The following is a 17,501-nucleotide window of genomic DNA, read 5'->3' as shown; positions in this document are numbered from 1 at the left end:
GATTTTAAAGGAGTAATCGAGTACAATACGAAAAGGAGCTGCCTATATGCCGCTATGTTTGAACTGGGTTTCCCCACATAAGTATACGGCTGTATCGCCAGAGTAATTTGTAATTTGTTTTTTTGACCACTTTTAATGTTTTTTTTTAAACTTCAAAAGTGGGGGTCCAACTCTTCGTCGATTTTAAAGGAGTAATCGAGTACAATACGAAAAGGAGCTGCCTATATGCCGCTATGTCTGAACTGGGTTTCCCCACATAAGTATACGGCTGTATCGCCAGAATTGGGGTGCATTAATGCACCAGCCTTCGCTCTAAGTTGAGTGGTAATGCATACAAATATCCGCCCGCTTAATGGTAATGACGTTGCTAAATTTTTCAATAAAATTTTAAAGCGTATAGAAAACAATTTTCACTCAAACGATATACATACTACATATATGAAACTGTCCAACTATTCATAAAAATTATAATAAATTTTGGATCTAATGTGTATGCACTGAAAGAAATGGTGCTAGTAAAATCAACAAATCGGTTCTGTTTTTTTGACTTAACGGAGATTCGGTAAAATTGATCGAATTATGGTTAATTCGACCGAGTTCTTTGTCAAGCGAACAAATTAGTTTAGTCATTTAAACAGAAGAGAAATTGTCACTCTTAAGAAATAAAGAAATAAAGAAGAGAAATTGTCACTCTTAAGTAAACAAAATTGTGTAAAATTGACAGATTCCTAATCAATCTAACTGATTTTCTGTTAACACAACTGAACTTAATGCATAAGAAAATTTTAAAGAGAATTTTACGCTCACTGCGCTCTCTACTTTGTACTTATGACGATGGTGCCACTTGTTAAAAAAAAAAAAACAAAATAAGAAAACCACCAAAGCGAAAAAAGACACAAATTGGGAAAACAAAAAATCTAGTTTTTCAGTTATCAATACAAAACGAAAAAACACTTTTTGAAATTACTGTGCATAACACTGCAAAAAATTATGCGATACCGGGATACCTATTTATCGGGTACAATTTTGCAACTTCTCCTCCAAGCGAAATGCAAAATTGCGCCCTCTTATTACAAAAGTTTTGTTTGAACGAACAGAATTTTTCTAAAGTTATTAACATTTTGTTCTAGTTTTTATGAATTTTCACTCACGCGAACGATTCTAATAAGATAATAAAAAAACATCCTTTTTTAATGTTGATGTTTCCCACAAAATAAAAGTTTGAGTTGTTTTGGAATCGTTTCAAAATAAAGTGTTACGAGAATTAAACTTGCCGAATTACATGTAAAGTTACTCCAGTGGTGTATTACCTTCCCGCGATTTGATTCTTTACTTTTCTATAACTTACCAAGTTCCCTATTTAAAATGTTATGTCAAACGTTTATACTACAAGTTTTGTTAGAAACAATAAAGTGTGGCAACTCTACATGCGAGACATTGGAGAGGCAGGTGGTTGAATAAAGAAAGTCAGAACAACGTCCGTCGGATTTGATCATATGGCTGACAGTATTTCATGTTCATCTAAATGTTTCCAGTGCTAGCCAGAACTTTTCAAAATAAAGATTTGATAAGTTGCAGACTTCTTGTTTGCCATCAGGTGGCCGCCGTGGTGTGGTGGTAGCGTGCTTCGCCTACCAAACCGAAGATCCTGAGATCAACTCCCGGGCAAAGTAACCAAATTCAGAAAAAGTTTTCAGTTAGAAAAACACAATTTCTAATCGGGGTCGCCCTCGGAAGCGATTTGGAAAACACTCCGAGTGTATTTCTGCCATGAAAAGCTTCTAAGTGAAAACTCATCTGCCTTGCAGATACCGTTCAGAGTCGACACAAAAGATGTACGTCCCGTCCGGCCAAATTGTAGTGAAAATTAAAAAGGCGCACGACGCAAATTGGAAGAGAAGCTCGGCCTAAAATCTCTTCGGAGGTTATTGCGCCTTACATTTAGTTATGGACAATGTGGTATTCTGAAGATCCAGCCCTTCAGTTCCATTGACTAAAACTTTTTCATTTCCTCTCTGGTGCTTCGTAACTCTGGTGCAATTAAAAAATACCCGCGAAATTAACGCCTAAAAACTGTAAGTAAGTTAGCCCGCGGGCCTTATTTCATATACAAAAAAAAATACCCTCTCACAAAACGAGTTAAAGACCGCCGGTATGTAGTACGTTTTTATGTTACTGATAAAAATTCATGCTGCAGAAAAAATCAAGAAGCAAGACTTTAAGTTATGAGGGCGAGAAATATCAAATGCGACCTCATGTCTGATTTTATTACATCATGTGAAAGCAGAAAAATACAAAATAATTGGAAATTATTATGGAGTATTCACGTCAGCTCGTTTTTAACTAATCTGCTGGAAACTGTTTCTCTACAGCGTATATATATATTTTTTTTAATGTTAAGCATAAGCAGATAAGCTGATAACCAGGGTCACGTGAATACCCCAATTATTTCTGTAGCGTTTGCAGCGAAAGATAATACGGATTTTTAAAACGTAGAATCATATTTGGTTAGAGGCAACATATGTATATGAATAAGTTGCGCATGCATTTTACATTATCTTCATAGATAAATAGTTAAGTTAAATTTAATAATAAATAAATTAAATAATAAAATAATTTAAAAAAAATGTTTAAGTTAAACGGTTTTATTAAAAACAATACTTGCATGACGTAATAATAATACTAAAAGCTAGAAAATAATTAGGTAGGTCCTAGTCTTCACACTCCTCTTCAATCCAGGGCGTTGGAGGCGTGAAATTTCTAAAAATGTGAGGCGTAGCATAACCTTATTAAGGTTCAGTTGGTCTTATATATGACTATCAATAGAAATATTACGCGTCCAACGCGTTTATTTAATTGTCTGATAAACGCCCTAGATTGATGAGGAGTGTGATGACTAGTACCTAGGACCTACCTAATTATTTTCTAGCTTTTAGTATTATTATTACTTCATGTAAGTATTGTTTTCAATAAAACCGTTTACTTAAAATTTTTATTAAATTATTTTATTATATTTTTTGCATATTATTTCTCATTCTATTTAGTTCATTTAGTGACTCATTATTACAAGGACTCTTTCTTGACAATTTGTTACAATCTAAGTCCCCAATACATAATCCTTCCAAAGACTTTACTCGACTCTACGTATGCTTGTCCCTCCTCGAACTCCAAAATATTTTGATGTCACTACTACCGGACTATACGTAATATCTGTTCCAAATATGAGCCGAATCGGACATCATAGGTCGTTTTCTATTCATGTATGTATTGTGTGTTCCAAATATACGATTTTTTTGAATAACTCGATCCTTGCGCCACCTAGCGGCGATTTTTTTATAGGTCGCTTTCTATACTTGTATGTATCATGTTTTCCAAATCTGTGCCAAATCGGACCACAAATACGATTTTTTTGAATATCTCGATCCTTGCCCCACCTAGCGGCGATTTTTTTCATAGGTCACTATCTATTCATGTATGTATTATGTGTTCCAAATATGAAAAAAATCGGACCACAAATACGATTATTTGAAATATTTCGATCCATGCGCCACCTATCGGAGTTTTTTCTTATTACTGCATTGTCATCGGGTTATGAACTATATTCCAAGTTTCAAGCTTGTAGCTTATCGGGATGTTATTTAAATTTCAATTACAAAATTCGTGCCAGCCAGCCAGCCAACCAACCAGCCAGCCTGTCAAATCAAGCTAAATAAAACCGTTTAATAAAAAACAAAATGTTTGGCAGATTTCAGGATCTTCGTTAATGAAGTAATCGGCCCTGTATTAAATGGAAAAATTAATTGTATACAAAAAATTTAAACATTTTTGTATATACATAGATACATATGTATGTATGTACATTACACATTAGATATATAAATTAAACATACATGTATTGAATATCAAATACAAAGCAAACATTTTGGCTAATAAAAGTTTCCTAAATAGGAGAACTTAAGGCAAAAACAAAATCGACTTTTGCGTCGTTTTGGCGCTTATGCTGCGTCAACAGCTGACTTTGAACACACACGTCTCTATGACTATATTCCCAATCGGCAAACAACGCAACGGAAACAACAAAGTAACGCAAAAGGAATTCAAAAACTTATGTTTTGCTTTGTTGTCAGTCAATTTCCTTGCAGATCAGGAAAAAAGGCCAAAAACAATGCAAGACAGGAAAAATATTGGTTAGATATTTTCCGTACATAAATGCAGTCGAATAAAATTTTCATTCCATATAAAAAAAATGCCAAGAAAACATATGGGCCTTTCTCGTGTTATACGATTACGTATCGAAAAGCCATTTCGCCCAAACGTTTAATAAAAGCTTAGTAAAAATCATATATGTAATACTCCTATATTGCTAATAGAAAATGCTCGCAATGTGTTTTGAATTCTAAATCAAAACAAGACAGCCTATAAAATTTTTGTGATTGTACTACCTAATTATTTTCTAGCTTTTAGTATTATTATTACTTCATGTAAGTATTGTTTTCAATAAAACCGTTTACTTAAAATTTTTATTAAATTATTTTATTATATTTTTTGCATATTATTTCTCATTCTATTTAGTTCATTTAGTGACTCATTATTACAAGGACTCTTTCTTGACAATTTGTTACAATCTAAGTCCACAATACATAATCCTTCCAAAGACTTTACTCGACTCTACGTATGCTTGTCCCTCCTCGAACTCAAAAATATTTTGATGTCACTACTACCGGACTATACGTAATATCTGTTCCAAATATGAGCCGAATCGGACATCATAGGTCGTTTTCTATTCATGTATGTATTGTGTGTTCCAAATATACGATTTTTTTGAATAACTCGATCCTTGCGCCACCTAGCGGCGATTTTTTTATAGGTCGCTTTCTATACTTGTATGTATCATGTTTTCCAAATCTGTGCCAAATCGGACCACAAATACGATTTTTTTGAATATCTCGATCCTTGCCCCACCTAGCGGCGATTTTTTTCATAGGTCACTATCTATTCATGTATGTATTATGTGTTCCAAATATGAAAAAAAATAAATTAAACATACGTGTATTGAATATCAAATACAAAGCAAACATTTTGGCTAATAAAAGTTTCCTAAATAGGAGAACTTAAGGCAAAAACAAAATCGATTTTTGCGTCGTTTTGGCGCTTATGCTGAGTCAACAGCTGACTTTGAACACACACGTCTCTATGACTATATTCCCAATCGGCAAACAACGCAACGGAAACAACAAAGTAACGCAAAAGGAATTCAAAAACTTATGTTTTGCTTTGTTGTCAGTCAATTTCCTTGCAGATCAGGAAAAAAGGCCAAAAACAATGCAAGACAGGAAAAATATTGGTTAGATATTTTCCAGACATGCTTAACCAACGAAACGATATCATTTCGTTACGATAATCAACGTTAATAAACGAAACGAAGTCATTTCGTTTCGTTTATTAACGTTAAGATCGTCAAATTAACGAAATGATTTCGTTTCGTTTTCTGCCATATCAAAACGAAATCAAATCGTTTATGTTGATTATTAATTTCAAACTATGCTGGCAAAGCTGATTGATGGCGGAGTCATTAAAGGTGAAAGCATTAGCCAAGCTGATTGCAACTTTTCTCATGAATTTTGACAGTACGAACATTTCTCAGAGTATTTTTGACATTACCACCAACGAATTACACAAACAAATTACATAGTGTTTGTGTGTGTATGTGCGCTCGTTGTTACCACCTTATGGCTTCACCATGGCTATAGCATTGCCAGCACAATTCAAACATAAAGTATCACGTTTTTGTTAACGTTTTTAACGTTAACGAAAGCTTTTCGTTTCGGTTAAAAACGAGATACAATTTATCTTGATAATTTCTTTATCGATAATATTTCGAAGTGTTTCAACGGAAACGGTGGAAATTTTTTGATAAACGATTAGCTTAACGTTAAGGTGCATCCCTGATATTTTCCGTACATAAATGCAGTCGAATAAAATTTTCATTCCATATAAAAAAAATGCCAAGAAAACATATGGGCCTTTCTCGTGTTATACGATTACGTATCCAAAAGCCATTTCGCCCAAACGTTTAACAAAAGCTTAGTAAAAATCATATATGTAATATGAAAATGCTCGCAATGTGTTTTGAATTCTAAATCAAAACAAGACAGCCTATAAAATTTTTGTGATTGTAGCATAAGTGTGACAAGAAAAACTTTAAGTTTAGGTACATTCGATTATTGAATACAAAAACAAAACAACGTTTAACAGCAATATAGTGAGTGTCATCTTATGTGATGCAGCAGTCACAAAAACAATCTTTCAAAGCCCATATATTTTGATCAAAAAATGATATTAAAAAAAATAAATGACAGTAATATTAGCATTGTTTTTTATTTAAAAATCATAGTCCTTACAAACAAAACAGTAATGAAAAAGCAGTATATTTCACATGAGCAGCTTATATAATGCAGCAATAAAAGAATGAAACAAAAACAAATTCCTGAATTTATAAGTAAACTCAGTACTTTGTCTGGTAACCATTTTGTGAGATAGCTGATTTTAGACGATCCTCCATTGAACTGACAAGTTTTTCAGTTAAATCCGGTGAAATTTTTGACCATTCTTCGAGAAGTGCTGCTTTGAGGGTTTTTTTGCTAGAAATATGGTGTTTTCGGATATTTTTTTATAGTAGGGACCATAAATTCTCAATGACATTTAAGTCAGGAGACTGCGCTGGTGGGTCCATTACGTGGGCACAATTCCATATCAACCACTGCTGGAAAATTCCTGATTTATATTTCGGGTCATTGTCTTGATAAAATCTAAAGTTGCTCCGTACACCAAGTTTTTTAGCAATTTTAAGCAAATTTTCCTTTAGAATGTTAAGATACATGTTCTTATCGATGATTCCATCTATAAAAACAAGGTTTCAAACGCCCCAAGCATTCATACATGCCCAAACCATAACACTCCCACCGCCGTGTTTCACAGACGCACGTAAATTTTTAGTATCGAGTTGTTTGTTGGGTTTACGCCAAACCATCGAGCTTCCGTCCGACCCAAATATATTAAACTTGGACTCGTCAGAAAATATTACAGTTGTCGAATTGTCGAATCCTTCAAAACGTAATTTTTGGCGAATTTCAAACGACTAGCCTAATTTTTTTAATTAATGAACTCGACCATGAAAATCATGTGATCGTAAGACACGGCGGCTTGTTGATGCACTACATTCCTTCCCAAGGAAGTTTTTCACTTGATCAGCCAATTTTTGTGCAGACAATTCGGAATTTTCATTAATTTTTCTAAAGATATATCGTTCGTCAGTTTGTGTAAATATTTTATTTGGCGCTTCTCTACCCTTGTTTTTTACACTATTTTGTTTTAAAAACCGTTCGATTATGTGCTGAACTGTAGACGATGGAATATTAACCATTTCAGCTATTGAACGCTGACTTTTCCCGTTCCTAAAGTGGTGAATTACCAATTCTCGTTGTTCTACACTGGTGCGCCGTCCCATTTTTTTGTTCTTAGTAAGCAAATTACTCATTCACGCTAAAAAATGTACTAATTCGATCGAAAAAAAAAATTATTTTAGGGATAGTGTCATTTCTTTTAACAAAAAGCCAAAGCAACGTGATCTCTACCATTAAAAGCTGAATGCATCAAATAAGCTGATTATACGAAATATACTCTTTTTCATTATTTATTGGTTTGCAAGGATTAAGTGAGAAATTTTTTATACATGACATGTTTTTTAGTAGAAAACAATGCTAGTTTTATTAAATGTATTGATTTTTCCAAATATCTGGGTAAGGCTTTTTCAACTGAGCACCGTTTTCACAAAAAGTCAATATTTTACGATGATATTTGGTCAGCGCCGAGTCTTGTGGTCGAGAAGAACAATGTGTGAATTTTGTTGCAAAATTCTGCATGGTGGTTTTTTTTACATTGGCATTTAAATATTTTTGGACTGTTTTGAGAAATTAATTGTTTATCCGAAAGTAAGCGTCCAACTGGGACAATTTTTTAGGTATAGATTCAAAAGACATTCAAGTACAGGGCAAAATTATTTTTATTGTAAAAATTATTTTTGTTGTTGGTTTGCAATAAATTTTCTATAAACAATTGAATATTTAAACAATGTCTGCGCCTTGCGGACGGAAATTTTAAAGAACAGCTTATGTAAAAACCATTTCTGGGATAATCTACGAAAAAAAATGGTTGAGATCTGACATAGTTTGAAAACATTGCTTTGTTTTACGAAAGCTTTAGTACTAAAAATTTTGTTTTCAATAAGGAAAAAAATAAAAATAGAGTTATTAATAATTATTTTGTTTGCATTGATATTAAATACGAGCATATTGGTGAACAAAATGCCGAATCCAAATCACTGGTGAACCCTTTTCAAAAAATAACCATAATACAGTATACACAATTTTAGTGCGAATAAGTGATGAAAATGTTAAATTTAGCGAACTAGCCGGACAATACGTGGGTTTAACGTGTAGAAAATATTTATACAACGGAAAATTACATTCGTATGTCCCGTAAATAAATTCCACTGTTGAAGACGGTTCGCAAAATATTCACCCTTATCGCGAAGTTCACGCGGAAAAGTGTTCGCCTTCACTTCTTTTGTTCGGGTGAACTTTTTCCGCCTATCGGCAATTTCGGGCGAACAAAAGTTCACTTCGAAACAGCTGATGCTCTATTGCGAATTTGCAGTGAACAAATAATTTACTTACAATTGTGTAAATTTTGTAACCAAGCATATATTTCCTTAAAATACAACAAACATATAAATAAAAAATTAATAAAATAATGTTTAGTATTGCACTTAGGTTGGTATTAAATGAGCGCGAGGAGAATATAAATGTGGAAGTGATTCGGAGGCAATTAAGAGACCGTTCTAACCTTTTCGAGCTAAGTGATTCACTGTAAGCTAATAATTACTATTTTCAGCACTTTTGAATAACAAGTTAATTTTTTTTAATTAGCTTTGGCCAATATTACAGGCTAAACAAGCCGGCATTCTAATATTTGCTAGATTCTTACCAACTCCTTGCCACCATTGAAGCAAAAATTTGGAGTTCCACTAATTGTAAAATTGTGTACGTGTCTTCGTTTTTTCGCATAGGGAAAAGGCGTCGGAAAGGACCATGAAGTGGGTCTTAGCCAATCTTGTTTCAGTGAGGTGCTCAACATTTTGGAACCATTGCTTTGTCCACAATGGATAACTTGGCCGACTGATACGTTGTCATAAAAAATATAATTTACATACTTAGCAATACAGGAATTTCACTTTTTCCCACTCAGCTTCCGATTGTGCATTACTTATTGATTTATTTCTAATAATAAAAGTACATATAAAGAGTACCAAATTTCAAAACAAAAAATTACTTACATTTTTCTTCGTTCGCCTGTAAAATGTAAGTGAACAAATTTGGGTTTCCGCGCTGTTCATTTCGCCCGAACAAAGAGTTGCCGATAAGGTGAAATCTTTTTCGAACACGAAAAATTGTTTCGCCACCCTCTGCGATAGGGTGAACAAAAACTGTGAATATTTTCGGGTGAAAATAAAACTCGCGATAAGGGTGATTGTGGAAAACCCTATTGGTCTCCAAACCATCGAGAGCAGATCCAGAAAAATTCCATCAAGTGCCAATTACGTTAAGAATACTGCCATCAGTAGTTCGGCTTATTTTTCAGATTTTTTTTCACTGTGGTCCATAGGATTTTCCACAATATTTTGCGAACTGTCTTCAACAGTGGAATTTATTTAAGTGACATAAAAAATAATTATATCCTTTGCACAGGGTATGACCAGTATTTCCATTAGGAGACGAATGTAATTTTCCGTTGTATAAATATTTTCTACACGTTCGACCCACGTATTGTCCGCGTAGTTCGCTAAATTTAACATTTGCATCACTTATTCGCACTAAAATTGTGTACACTATATTATGGTTATTTTTTTGAAAAGGGTTCACCAGTGATTTGGATTCGGCATTTTGTTCACCAATACGCTCGTAGTTAATATCAATGCAAACAAAATAATTATTAATAACTCTATTTTTTTTTTCCTTATTGTAAACAAAATTTTTAGTACTAAAGCTTTCGTAAAACAAAGCAATGTTTACAAACTATGTCAGATCTCAAGCATTTTTTTTCGTAGATTATCCCAGAAATGGTTTTTACATAAGCTGTTCTTTAAAATTTCCGTCCGCAAGGCGCAGACGTTGTTTAAATATTCAATTGTTTATAGAAAATTTATTGCAAACCAACAACAAAAATAATTTTTGCAAAAAAAATAATTTTGCCCTGTACTTGAATGTCTTTTGAATCTATACCTAAAAAATTGTCCCATTTGGACGCTTACTTTCGGATAAACAATTAATTTCCCAAAACAGTCCAAAAATATTTAATTGCCAATTTAAAGAAAACCATGCAGAATTTTGCAACAAAATTCACACAGTGTTCTTCTCGACCACAAGACTCGGCGCTGACCAAATATCATCGCAAAATATTGACTTTGGTGAAAACGGTGCTCAGTTGAAAAAGCCTTACCCATCTTTATTGGTTCAAAAGTTATGGGCGTTTAAATGTAATTTTTGTGGCTGCATCAAATAAGATGACACTTACTGTATATCAGCACTCTGATGTTTGGGAATGTACCTAGCCTTTTGTAGCAAGTATTACATATATGGTAAAAATGAAAATAAGTTATGGATCTAATGAGTAGTCGTAGCACATATTTCCCTAATCCGATCAAGGTTCGTATAACACGATTCGGGCCATGAAATTTTGATTCTATGTTGCTTTGTTGAATATACAGTCTTGGCATGGGGAAAATGCTTGTGGGAGACGAAATAAAATATATTTATTTCTGTTAACTGGTGTTTTCTAATTCTGCGTATTGGTAATGGTAATTGTACTTGATCTGATTTGTATGTAATATTATTGTTGTACAAAGCTATAAATTATTATTGTTATTATAAGATAAGTATCTTGAGTGCTTAAGCTAATTAAAATTTTTGGTTAAAGCATGTATTGTAATAACTTTGATAGGAAACATAAGTTATACAAATAACAAGAATTAAATACTCACGAAATAAGTCCTTTCGAGCCAAATTACGTGCGCACAATACTGAAAAGATATACGATAGTCTGTATGAATTCATATCAAGTAATGGATACAAAAATTATAAGTACATGTGTATTCGGGGGGTTTGTTAGAGACAACTATTCCCTTGCTGTAGGGAAATATTAAGCTTAGTGCTGTACTAATTTAAGGAATCGAGTAAAATAATCGATACAAAAAAGTATCGAAGAACAGTACTCGGTACCTTATGACATCGTACTCATTAATATGTCAGTAAAAACAAGTAAGGAAGTTTAAGTTCGGGTGAAACCGAACATTATATAACCAGCTGTACACTTGAAATGCTGTTGTTGTTTGTTTTGTGTGCTTAATATTTTGACAAGGCTGCGCAATAATACATATACATATGGTTCTATTCTGAACCAAAATGGGCGTGGCTTCGCCCTTTTTCATCTAATTTGTCTAGAATACTTTTAATGCCATAAGTCCAACAAAAATTTACCAGTCTTGCTTCTATCCCGGTAACTGTTTTCTGTGAACATGGGCGAAATCGGTTGAAGCCACGCCCAGTTTTTAATCACAGACCGTCTGTCCTTCCTCTTGGCATATATCTTTACTAAACTTAGTTCACGTACTTATCTGAACTCACTTTATCTTGGTATTAAAAATGGGCGAAATCCGACTATGACCACGCCCACTTTTTCGATATCGAAAATTTCGAAAAATCAAAAAAATATGCCATAATTCTATACCAAATACGAAAAAAAGGGATGAAGCATGGTGATTGAATTGGTCTTTTGATGCAAAATATAACTTTGGGAAAAACTTTGTAAAATGGGTGTGACTCCTACCATATTAAGTAGATGAAAATGAAAAAGTTCTGCAGGGCGAAATCAAAAGCCCTTGGAATCATGGCAGGAATACTGCTCGTGGTATTACATATATAAATCAATTAGAGGTACCCGACAGATGATGTTATGGGTCACCTTGGTCCACATTTTGGTCGATATCTCGAAAACGCCTTCACATATACAAATAAGGGTCACTCTTTTAAAACCCTCATTAATACCTTTAATTTGATACCCATATCGTACAAAAACATTCTAGAGTCACCCCTGCTTAATCTTTATGGCGATTTCTCGAAAAGGCGTCCACCTATAGAACTATGGCCCACTCCCATTTAAAATACTCTTTAATACCTTCCATTTGATACCCATGTCATACAAACACATTCCAGGGTTACCCTAGGTACATTTTCCTACATGTTGATTTTCTCTTATTTTGTCTCCAAAGCTCTCAGCTGAGTATGCAATGTTCGGTTACACCCGAACTTAGCCTTCCTTACTTGTTTTTGTTTTGCCTTAATCATAGGCACAGATAGAAATTCACATTTCAAATATAAAAAAATATTTATCGCACTACCATATGCAAAAAGCAATACCGCGTATTTGATAGAAGCCAAATTGTGTAGGAGGAAGAAAAAACTGATTTTTAGCCAAACCGTTGCTCCAATCTTGAACTGATCTAACATTTTATTTCATTTCGGGTTGCCCCACCATGTACATATAATAATTTACCAAAAAAAAGCACTCAAACTGCAAAAAATTAACTTTTTGAAAAATACGCGGTATTGCATTGCTTTATTTCAAAGAAAATAGGTTCCATAAAAGTTATTTTATTTATTATTAGTAAAGTAAATATACATTCTATTGTTTAAATAAAGTTAAATTAGTGTTAAAATAACTAAGCAACTAGGCGATTATGGCTTATTTATCGTCAAAATGTAAGTTATCGTAGAAGTTGTGGCAATCAAATTTAGTTTTGGTTATTTTCAAACGTGAGTTGTAGAGTGCAGAGGGTATATATTTTCCTAAATTCGTTTTAGATCGCCTGGGTAGTATCTTGTAATCATCGTTAAAATTTAGTTTGAATTGGATTGTTCCGTTAGGCAAGTATTTTAATATACACAAATTATTAACGACATGTTCTCCTGATCCTATACCAGGTCGTATAGAGTTGTATGTATAGAATTGTTTGTTGCTATAATCTTTAAAAAAGGTATGGTCTACCAATCTTTCTTCATATGGGAATGGTTTTACTCGCGATTCCTCTGTTGCAAGAGCATATTGGCTTGGAAGGTATACGTGCCACTGAGTGAACAGAATCTACTTCCATCTGAGTATGGCTTTTCTCTAAATATTTGTGATAAATTTCAACTTTGTACTCTGTAGACAAGTTTAGAAGAGCGTTAGCAAGGGCAACATTTCTATTCTGATAGGTACATCCTCTGTATATACAACAACTGTTTTTGGATCATCCCGAAGCAATGAAGATATGTAATCAACATAAAATGATGTAAAAGTGGATGATTTCAAATTGGCCTCGGTTTGATAGAAGCAATAACATAAAACTTGTTTTGTAGATAAATTGTAAATGGTAAAGTTATGTACAGCGAGATTCGTCTTAAAGTATGAGGAACTGGCATTTACTTTAGGGCATAACTTAAAAGCTTGGACATCAGCTTTAATTAAATGTATTTCACCATTTATTGCTAACAACTTATCTTTTGATTTTTCTTCTCTTGCCGCATTTTTTCGTTCAATGTGGTTATTGTACTCATGTTCAGAAATATTTCCTTCTTTGAATCCGATACAGATATCACATTCATCTTTTTTTGGTTCAAATAAGGACAAATTCTGCTCATAAAACACAGCGTCAAAAACCTTTCTAGAAGCGATTGGCTGCGATAATTTATCGGCTTCCCTTTTATAAGCCTTGCAAAGATCAGATTTTGTCACAAAAATAGGTTCTAAATATAGCTTACTTGAAGAAGCTCTGCAATAATGCGAAGGCAACTTAGGTAAGGCTTCAAAAAAAGGTCTTCAAGTACTTTCTCTTTTCTGACAATTGTTTTTCGCTTTTTCTAGATACTTTAGTTCAGTTTTTTGTCCATGAACTAATTGTCCATTCCTTGATTCCAAAAGTATTCAGAAACATGTTTTTACATACCCCTTTCCTAGTGCCATTAAGTTTTAGATGGTAAGCAAGCGCTTGCAGTTTTTTTGTATGGTTATGTCTGGTTGGTTTGAAAATATCAATAAGAGTCAAAACATAAGTTTTTTTCTGTATCCTACTCATATTTTTCCAAAAGTTATGAAAAATCGTTTGTCTCATCTCTTCATTAAATTCGTTGCAAAATAACGTTTTACTTTGTTCACATGAGTGGGGACAGTTTCTATCCTTAAGCTCTCTTTTTTCCATTTGTGCATCATGAATTACTTTATTTTGTAGCCTACGGTATCCTACATATTCCTCCCCCCTTATTCTCTTTTTCTTATTTCCTGCTCTCTTACAACCTCTAGCTGCACGTTTGCCGTATCTCCTCTTCTTACTATCTAATACAATGTCGTCCTCCGGTGATTGCTCATTCACTAACGTTGCGAGGGAGTCAAACTCATTAATAATTAACTCTGCATCTGTCTTCTTGCCTGATTCAATCTGTGAAGACGCAACGGTGCCGACGTGTTCTTTCTCAGGTATACAAATATCGTTTCTCGTGTCTACTGTCATCTGTAAGCCAAAGTTATGTAAGGAGTGAAATGGCAATTATCAAATAAAATGTGAACAAATAATTAAATAGTTACTAAAATAAGACCTACATTCAACTCTACACATCTTTGTGTAATAGTCAGAACTAAAATATAACCGGTATTGCGCCCAAATTTTTTTTTTTAATTTTATACGCGGTATTGCTTTTGATTTTTATTTGGGGATTTGTTGATAAAAACGGCGGAATTTTAACGTAAATACATTAAGGGCGATGAGTCCTAGTCGGGGTAACGAAATCTCGATTTTGGAAATTTTGGTATATACGCGGTATTGCGTTTTGCGAATACGCGGTATTGCGCGCCAAGCGACGATATAATTTATACGTCAGCAGACTTATCGACACGTGAGTCTGGTCGATTGTACAGAATTAAGTAGTTAAGAGAAACTTAGACCACTTTAACACATGCCCTAATCTACAATAAATTTACAATAGAAAATCTGAGCGTTCACAAATGTCCTATACCAAGGAACTAGATAACTAGCTGTCAAATTTTCACATTTCTCTTTTATTTAATGCCTCTATTTCAAGATGACACCCTAAAGGTGGTTCTTTGTATAGGAAAAAGAATCGGCATCTCTGAAATTTTGCTCATAATTACCGATTATGTAGGGAAAAATTTATATAGGATAAAAATGTTGGTAAATTGTCGAGCTCGAGGCCATACAATATTAAATAACAAACAAAGAAAACTGTTTATTTGTATATGTTATATATTGTCGTTTTTTATTTATCGATATTTCGACTTCAATTAGAAGTAATCTTCAGGGCTAGAAATATAAAAATACAAGTATTATAATAAAAAACATAAAAGTACATGTATACATTTGACTTACATCATTGGATGTACCAGATCGACTAATTTAAAATTTGATATGACAAAAACGAAAATAAACATAAAAAGTAAACAAATAAAGAACCGTAATTATAAACAAAATTCTTAACTAACAACAATATAGCATAAAAAGTTAAACTGTGAGCGACACCCATAGCATAAGTATGTATTAAATTCCCACCAGGTAAATGTTGTTGCATTAATTTTTGCAATTTTGCTTTATACGCCAATTACACGGCTCAAGTATCCTTGTGCCAATTACCAATTTGCGCAAGGATTTGCCCGGTATGTGCACTGGTTGCGCTATTTGCGCAGAGAACTGTGCTAAAATCAAAACGATTTTGATATTTACGCATGTCTGCAAATATTGCACATGCTTTTTTCTTCGTGTGTGGTGAATGTGACACAGTTTACCTGTGGTTTCTGATAATATAACATCAGTAATTGTTGCTTAAAAATGTTAATATCGAAGGCGTATGGACCATCTCTAGCTTGTAACAGGAATTCACACAAATTCAATAATACATAATAATTTTTTATACAATTATAACAATGTTTTATTTGTTGCGCTAGTTGAAAAATTAATATTGCGCAGTGCTGCAATGAGTTGAGCTGGTCTTGCAACTAAAATATATATATTATAAATAGAATGGAAAATAAACGTTTCTGGTGCGAGTTTTTCGACTTATACTGTGAATTACCAGCACTGTGGAAAATAAATAGTGTTTTTTTATACAATTAGTGCCCTTTTTATACAATTAAAACACATGTTTCATTTGTTGCGCTACATTAAAAATGAATATTGCGCAGTGTTTTTGAGCCGTGTATGTCAAAATTTTTATTTGTACAAATTCCGTCGTTTTATATTTGCGCATAGCTTTTGTGTCATGTATGGGCCGTCTTACCAATTGTCTGTATGCGTGAGCGCATTGGTCTGTGTCCGACTTAAAATTCATTCTTTTATCGTTGGGTGTGCTGATTATGTGAAGCATCTCCAAAATATAGCGTTTCGTATAATGTTTTTCTTGTTGTAGAATTTCTACCTCATCGAAATCCGGAGAGTGTCCAGTTGTTTTGCAATGCTGAGTGAGGGCCGTTTTGTTATCATTAGTGTGGTCCCTATTTTTTATGTTTGATTTGTGAGCGGAAATCCTTGTCTTTAGTTTGGATTTAGTTGTCCCCACATATACCTTATTGCATACGTGGGCCCCTTCGCCGTTGCATTTAATTTTATATATAACGTCAGATTTCTCATATTTTCCGATTTTGCTTTTTGAATTTGTAAATATTTTTTGTAAAGTGTTGTTATATGTGAAGGCAATTTGAAAATTTTCCCTGTCGTACAAATTCGAATGCTTTATCCTATTCGACAAACCTGGTACAAAAGTGGTGGATTTATATATTTTATCTGGTTTGGCTTTCTTGTCTCTAGTCGTCTTGAAATGGCTATGTATGAATTGTTTTATAAGTTGAGCAGGAAATTCATTATTTTCAAGAACTTTTTGAATTATTTCAATATTTTTCTTATGGTACATCGCGTCGCTAATTGTGAGAACACGTCTTACGAAATTTTTGGCCGTATTTACAATTGCAGACTTGTCGTGTTTCGAATAAAAGTTTAATAATCTACCGGAGGCAGTAAGACGTGTTCTCACAATTAGCGACGCGATGTACCATAAGAAAAATATTGAAATAATTCAAAAAGTTCTTGAAAATAATGAATTTCCTGCTCAACTTATAAAACAATTCATACATAGCCATTTCAAGACGACTAGAGACAAGAAAGCCAAACCAGATAAAATATATAAATCCTCCACTTTTGTACCAGGTTTGTCGAATAGGATAAAGCATTCGAATTTGTACGACAGGGTAAAATTTCAAATTGCCTTCACATATAACAACACTTTACAAAAAATATTTACAAATTCAAAAAGCAAAATCGGAAAATATGAGAAATCTGACGTTAC

The 17,501-nt window shown here is 33.5% G+C and overlaps 1 protein-coding gene across 10 annotated transcripts in view; it reads right to left on the bottom strand.

The window, feature by feature from the left end:
• The window catches only part of Smurf (SMAD specific E3 ubiquitin protein ligase), a 59,644-nt gene that overhangs the window by 9,248 nt on the left and 32,895 nt on the right, over window positions 1–17,501 (bottom strand). For all 10 annotated transcript variants that reach the window (XR_010950489.1, XM_067770842.1, XM_067770843.1 and 7 more), the window contains one exon: window positions 11,099–11,137. Coding sequence is in view for 9 of the 10 variants with exons in the window: in XM_067770842.1 (XP_067626943.1) it covers window positions 11,099–11,137 (39 nt within the window). In the remaining variant the exon portion in view is untranslated. The remainder of the gene's footprint in view (window positions 1–11,098; window positions 11,138–17,501) is intronic.

This window comes from Eurosta solidaginis, chromosome 3 (genome assembly GCF_040869045.1).
Source record: "Eurosta solidaginis isolate ZX-2024a chromosome 3, ASM4086904v1, whole genome shotgun sequence".
NCBI classification, from domain to species: Eukaryota; Metazoa; Arthropoda; class Insecta; order Diptera; family Tephritidae; genus Eurosta; species Eurosta solidaginis.
This window is presented reverse-complemented; position numbering and strand designations above follow the sequence as displayed.